The sequence below is a fragment of the Palaemon carinicauda genome, chromosome 25 (assembly GCF_036898095.1).
Source record: "Palaemon carinicauda isolate YSFRI2023 chromosome 25, ASM3689809v2, whole genome shotgun sequence".
NCBI lineage: Eukaryota > Metazoa > Arthropoda > Malacostraca > Decapoda > Palaemonidae > Palaemon > Palaemon carinicauda.
The window spans coordinates 81,648,072-81,655,571 of record NC_090749.1 but is presented as its reverse complement, the minus strand read 5'-3'; the positions used below and the strand labels follow the sequence as shown (position 1 = coordinate 81,655,571).

The 7,500-nt window shown below is 37.5% G+C and overlaps 1 protein-coding gene across 1 annotated transcript; it reads right to left on the bottom strand.

Moving 5' to 3' along the window:
* Positions 1–486: 486 nt before the first annotated feature.
* Positions 487–7,101, bottom strand: LOC137619248 (neuroligin-1-like). The gene is made up of 5 exons (XM_068349425.1): positions 6,971–7,101; positions 6,614–6,808; positions 6,164–6,321; positions 1,418–1,533; positions 487–619 (listed from the first exon to the last, which is right to left on the bottom strand). The coding sequence occupies exons 1-4, from the start codon at positions 7,091–7,093 to the stop codon at positions 1,458–1,460; spliced, it is 552 nt and encodes a 183-aa protein (XP_068205526.1). The 5' UTR covers positions 7,094–7,101; the 3' UTR covers positions 487–619; positions 1,418–1,457.
* Positions 7,102–7,500: the final 399 nt, after the last annotated feature.

Genomic DNA, 7,500 nt, shown 5'->3' with positions numbered 1-7,500 from the left:
AGCCAGTCGTGCTGGGCCTCCTCTTCAAAGGCTGTGGCCAGGTTGCTACGCATTATGATCGAAGGCCTCAGGGTTCCATAATACTCTGGGGCATATATTGTCTTACAATTGTCCCCGGACGATTGCAACTGGACGTCATTCCCGCTGTCAATATTTGCATCATCCTGCGAGCCTTTGGCTAGGCTCCGGCGGTGTGCCTTATGTCGATAATTAACAATAGTAAGAACCAGGATATTTAGGATTAGCAAAGAGCAGGCAATGGCTACTGTCACGCTCAGTGCAGACGTGTAGGGGAAATCCTTCCCCATTTGACTCAGCACATCCAAATTAGCTGATTTACTGACTTGGTTTTTGTTAGCCTTAGCTACAATTGTCAAGTTATGGGGTTTATTTGTTAGGCCAGTGAAGGTTGGAGTGATTGGGCTATATAGAAAGCCATCAGTTAAGTTATACTGACCTGTTGATTCAAGATATAAACCAGACTGGAGATCAGTTTGTAATCTAGGAAAGTTTTTATCTGGGCCGTACCGAGAACCCACTCGTTCCAGACCAGGTAGTAGCCAGGACCACAAGGCTACTTTTCCAGCACGGTAGTGGTCACGTACATAGTTCTGTGTTCCTGGAATGAATAGACATATATAAATAACTAAAAGTAATCATGTAAAAAAGAGGATACAATATCTATTGAAGATATATTCCTCAAATATAAGATATATGGTTTTAACTCCTTGTTGTTATGAATGAATATTTTTATCAAATTATCACCGAGTGCAAGTTGTATGATACAGCTTCATAAGCTATTACATATACAAGCCAAACACTTAAATTTACCCAAGGAAAGTTGATGATTAGAATATCATATAATTTTAGATGCACTTTCATTTATGTGATTAAAACCATCACCAGTTAAATATTAGTATTTATTAAGGTTCTATAGTTTTTAAGTACATTGAAGAAGTTATGATTTACTAGTTTAGTTAAATGATATTCATAGGAGTTGGGTTTTTGAAGAATATATATATGTATATATATGTATATATATAGATATATATATATATATATATATATATATATATATATATATATATATATATATATATATATATATATATATATATATATATATATATATATATATATATATATATATATATATATATATATATATATATATATATATACAGAGAGAGAGAGAGAGAGAGAGAGAGAGAGAGAGAGAGAGAGAGAGATATTAAAATCTAGAGAAGAAAGTGATTATTCATTAATATATAAGGTATCAGATAGAAATAAAATTATTCTAAAAATATGAATGAATGTACTTTACTAACCTAAAATTATATATATCTAGAAAATATTGAAATTCTTTGTATCATTATATCTCTGAGAGAAAACAGCCCCACAAAAATAGGAACCTTACCTATTTGAAAGTATTTCTGATAGACTGGATCATATTTGGGCTATATCTGCTCTTCAGAAATTATGTCGTTTGCACTCTCGGACATCTTAGCTGTGGAGACTATGTCTTTTGGATGTCTGTAAAACAAGCAAAGAGTTTTGAAATGATGCCATATGTATAATTGATTGATTTATGGTATCAATGATATAAACTCTACAGTAATATATATATATATATATATATATATATATATATATATATATATATATATATATATATATATATATATATATATATATATATATATATATATATATATATATAGTGTAACCTCTACACACGAACGTATCTACATCCGAATTTTCTAACACCCGAAGTAAAATTCAAGTAAATTTTTTACTCTACACCCGAATTTTATTTCGACACATGAAGTAAGCAATTTTCGTCGTACCGGTTGTATCCGAAATTTTCGACAAGCGAAGTACAATTCGAACACGTTCCTACTCTACACCCGAAGTAAACAATACAGTACCCGTACGCATAGATGGTACTCATATCGCCGGATGAATTTTTTATATCCGCCAATAGAAGGCAGCACTTCGACCTCGGAGGGACCCTCAATTAGCGTGGCTTGAGTCATTCCTCTGTTCTCGTCGGCTTCATGTGGTTGTGCCCTGGGTGTTCTGCTATTAACTGTATTTTTTAATCGTGATTTTTTACTTTCATCCTTTTACTGTTTTTTACGTAAATAATGGGTCCTAAAAGGCTTAGTTTCGCAAGTGGTAGTGGTAGTGGTGAGAAAAGGAAGAAGGAAATGCTTTCTTTTGAAGTAAAGCAAGAAATTATTGAAAAGCATGAGTGAACTGGCAAAAGAATATGGCCGAAATATGTCGACAATCTCGACAATCTTGAAACAGAAGGAAGCCATTAAAGCAGTGAAACCTTCTAAGGGGATCACCATCATTTCAAAACGTCGTAGCCCTGTCATAGAAGAGATGGAATGCTTCTGCTAATCTGGATCAAGGACAGAGAGATTGTTGGCGACACCATCACCGAAACTATCATCTGCGAGAAGGCGCACGCCATCTTCACTGACTTGAAGGAGGCGAGCTCTGGGGTTGATGCTGGGGAGAGTTCAACCAAACGTTCCTCAGATGATTTCAAGGCATCTCGTGGCTGGTTTGAAAAATTTAAGAAACGGTCCGGGATTCATTTAGTTGTTCGCCACGGAGAGGCTGCTAGTGCGGACACAAAGGCTGCAGCTGACTTTGTGAAGAGGTTTGAAAGGACCGAGCAGAAAGAAGGCTACGTAGAGCAGCAGGTGTTCAATTGTGATGAAACCGGGCTGTTTTGGAAGAAGATGCCCAGTCGAACCTACATCACCGCTGAAGAGAAGAAATTGCCTGGGCATAAGCCAATGAAGGATTGGTTGACTCTGGCCCTATGTGCCAACGCTAGCGGGGACTTTAAAGTCAAGCCCTTACTGGTTTACCATTCGGAGAACCCTAGGGCCTTTAAGGCACAGAATGTGGATAAGGACCAGCTTCATGTTTTCTGGCGATCCAACTCGAAGGCCTAGGTCACTAGGCAGTTCTTTGTCCAATGCGTTAACCAAGTTTTCGGTCCTTCTGTGAAGAAGTTTCTTCCTGAGCAGAAATTGCCTTTAAAGTACCTGCTATGACTTGACAATGCACCCGCTCACCCCCACTCCTCCCCCCCCCCTCTGTACTTGAAGATGATATCTTTGAAGAATTCAAGTTCATAAAGGTGCTGTATATTCCACCGAATACCACCTCTATCCTCCAGCCCATGGACCAGCAAGTCATCTCGAACTTCAAGAAGCTCTACACCCAGCACCTATTCAAGCAGTGCTTTAATGTCACGCAAAGCACAAACTTAACTTTGCGTGAATTTTGGAAAAGCCACTTTAACATTGTGCACTACTTGAAGATCATAGATCAGGCTTGGGTGGGATTAACTCGACAAACCCTCAATTCTGCCTGGAAGAAGCTGTGGCCTGATGCAGTTTCTCCCCGAGATTTCAAGGATTTTGACCCCGAACCTGATCCCGTGGTGGGTGCAGTGGAAGACTTAGAGGAAATCGTCTCCCTTGGCAAGTCCATGGGTCTGGAGGTCGACGCAGATGGCATCATGGAACTAAGAAAACCGAACATCACGACGAACTTACTACAGAGGAGCTCAAGGAACTCCATGCTATGTCTGAGCACGAGTGATGACGAGGAAGGGATCGAGGAGGTAGAACATGTGTTAGGTTCGGCGCAAATAAAAGAGATTTTAGGAAAATATCAAGACGTGGTCGACTTCATCGACAAATACCATCCAAAAAAATTGCAGGTTTGTCGTGTAGTTGCGCAGTTCGATGATGTTTGCCTAACTCATTTTTTAAACATTCTGAAAAGCCGTACCAAGCAACTTTCTATCGATAGCTTCTTTAAAAAAACTACGAAGCGAACTCGTGATGAAGAGGAAGGAAGTGGTTCAAAGAAAACAGCAAAGAGTGAAGAGAAAAAAATTCAATCAATTTTAAGTGTGGAGAGTGAAAGTGATTAAAATTAATCATCAAAAAGATGAAAAGAAAATGTAAAAAAAAAAATATAAAATATAAAGATAAACCAAAATAAATAAGCTAAGTTAGGTTAAAATTCACTTAGTGTAAGTTAGAATAAGTTACGGTAGGGTACGTTTATCGTAGTCACCCTCTATACCTCCTCGCCGCCCGTCCATCTCCTCTCTGCGTAGCAAGACCGACACCTGCGCTGGACTTTCTGAGGTAAAGTGACGCTAAAACCCCATTTCTTATTTATTATTTCTTTATAATTATTCTTTTTTACATGTCTGTTATCTAATTTACAGTGCATATTGTCATGTGTAATTATGTGTAGTAATTTATTAAGGAGTAATCATAGGTTTTTGGGCTCAACCACGGATTAATCCTATTTCGATGTATTCTTATGGGAAAATTTGTTTCTACATCCGAACATTTTCTGCACCCGAAGTCGGTTGTGGAGCGGATTAAATTCGTATGTAGAGGTACCACTGCATATATATATATATATATATATATATATATATATATATATATATATATATATATATATATATATATATATATATATATATATATGCATATATATATATATATATATATATATATATATATATATATATATATATATATATATATATATATATATATATATATATATATATATATATATATATATATATATATACATATATATATATATATATATCCATATCCATATAACAAGGCCCTTCCCCTAATTTTGGGGGTTAGCCAACATCAAAAAAATAAAACTCCTCCCAGCCTGGCGAGGGACTCAACCGAGTTCCGCAGGTACTACTAGGGTGCCACAGCCCACCCTCCACCGTTATCCAACACAGATGAAGCTTCATAACAGTGAATCCCCTAATGCTGCTATTTCCACAGTATTACCTATGGGCCAACCAAGGGAAAGGCCCGTACCAACAACAAGTGTTGGCTATAATACTCCAACAACAACAACCTCCGCAGTCATCCAAGGCGACCAGAGGAAGCAGCAAGGCCTACAGGAACTGTGTCACAATCTCTCGCCATTCATTCCTATTTCTAGCACGCTCTCCTGTGTCTCTCACATCTATCCTCCTATCGCCCAGAGCTTTCTTCACTCCATCCATCCACCCAAACCTTGACCTTCCTCTTGTACTCCTCTCATGAACTCTTGCATTCATCACCTTCTTTAGCAGATAGCCATTTTCCATTCTCTCAACATGGTCAAATCACATCAACACAATCATATCTACTCTAGCTGCTAAAACAATTTTTACACCCGTTCTCACCCTCATCTCGAGATACACCAGCCATGCTCCTCAGACACTTCATCTCAAACACATTCAATTTCTGTCTACCCATCACTTTCATTTCCCACAACTGATCCATACATCACAGTTAGTACAATCACTTCCTCATTCAAAACTCTTTTTACAATCATGCCCAAACCTCTATTCTTAACTACTCCCTTCACTGCCCCCAACACTTTGCATCCTTCATTCACTCTCTGACGTACATCTGCTTCCACTCAACCATTTGCTGCAACAACAGACCCCAAGTACTTAAACTGATCCACCTCCTCAAGTAACTCTCTATTCGATATTACATTCAACCTCGCACCACCTTCCCTTCTCGTACATTTCATAACCTTACTCTTACCCACATTAACTCCCAACTTCCTTCTCTCACATATCCTTCCAAATTCTATCAATAATTGGCGAAGCTTCTCTTCCGAGAGTGCAACCAGTACAGTAACATCCGCAAACAACAACTGATTTACCTCCCATTCAAGATCATTCTCGTCTATCAGTTCCAATCCTCGTCCTAGCACTCGAGAATTCACCTCTCTCACTGCTCCATCAACATACAAGTTAAAAAACCAGGGCGACATCACACATCCCTGTCTCAGCCCCACTCTCACCGGAAATCAATCGCTCACTTCATTTCCTATCCTAACATACGATTAATGACCTTTGTAGAAACATTTCACTGCTTGCAACAACCTTCCACTAATTCTATATAACCTCATCACATTCCACATCACTTCCCTATCAACCCTATCATACGCTTTCTCCAGATCCACAAATGCAACATACACCTCCTCATCTTTTGCTAAATATTTCCCACATATCAGCCTAACTGTAAAAATCTGATTCATACATCCCCTGCCTCTTCTAAAACCACCTTTTACTCACCCTAATTTTATGAAATTACTCCACATTGATATGAACGATTTGCTGAGTGTAATATCCATCTTAGTGAAGTTATAACTTGAAGCCAAAGGTCCAAGAGCGCCCAGAGGACCACCAAAGACGTACACCAGCTCGTTCAGGAGAAGACTCTCGTTTCCAGACTTTTCGAAAGATAACTAATTATATTTTAAAGCTTTATTCTAGTATTTACTGAATTGAAAAATAATAATTTAAATAAAAAAGGTATAGAAGGTTTTATTTATAGCATTATTCTTTTATTGATATTTAATATTTCATATTTTCATAAATTTAATTTATATGATTTGGATATATCTATCTATAATCTATGGATGATATTGAAAAACTTTCTGTAGATCATTAAAGATTCTCATTGATAAAATATACCATATTTTCTATTTCATATATAAATCCAATCTATCCATATCGACGTACATCTGAAACTTCTTCCTCCAACACGTAGAGATAAGATGATCGGGAAGTCGTGTAGAGCTGCTTGGCAAGATCTGCCATCGGCGAGACGATATTCGCATCGTGAAGGCCTTGGCCGGTTGAGTCCCTGATGTTGATTGGTCGATGGAGGGATCTCGACCAATCAGTGTACTCGGCTGTGATGGCTAATATTATTTCCTGTGGGGAGATGAAAATACTCTTGTGCGGTTCACTTTTATTCAATAAATGGTATAGTTTATATATGTGTGTAGCCCAGGTAATAATAATAATAATAATAATAATAATAATAATAATAATAATGATAATAATAATAATGATAATAATAATGATAATTCCCACCTGCAGATTATAGCGATAGTTACTGACGACGTAGGATCTCAGCAGATCCTCCCTATAGTCAGCATCGAATTCTTCCTGGACTTCTTGCTGACTCAAGATGTCAAGGAGGTTGGCAGTTGTCATTCCTAGAAGGAGGTCAACTGGAGTTCGACCTTCCTTGCCTTTGAATTCAAGAGGAAGGGTAAGAATTTTCTCATTTTCTTTTTATAGTTGAGTGATTAAGAATTTCACTTGGTATAGATAAATGGAGATATTTAGGATACACGAATAAGTACTTGGGTGTAAGTAAACTTTTTTTTACTTTAGAAATTAGGAATTTTATTCTGTTTAAACGTATGTATTCATTATGCAAGGATTTCAGTTCGTAACTGTATATATCTGTGTATATAAATGACAACAGCAACAACAACAACAACAAAAGCCGCTGTGTCTAGAACTCTGCAGGACATTAGCCACATCCATATCCTTATTCATGGTTTAGCTAGTTTTCATCACCACGCTTGCCAGCTGCGGATTGGTGATGGTGGGAG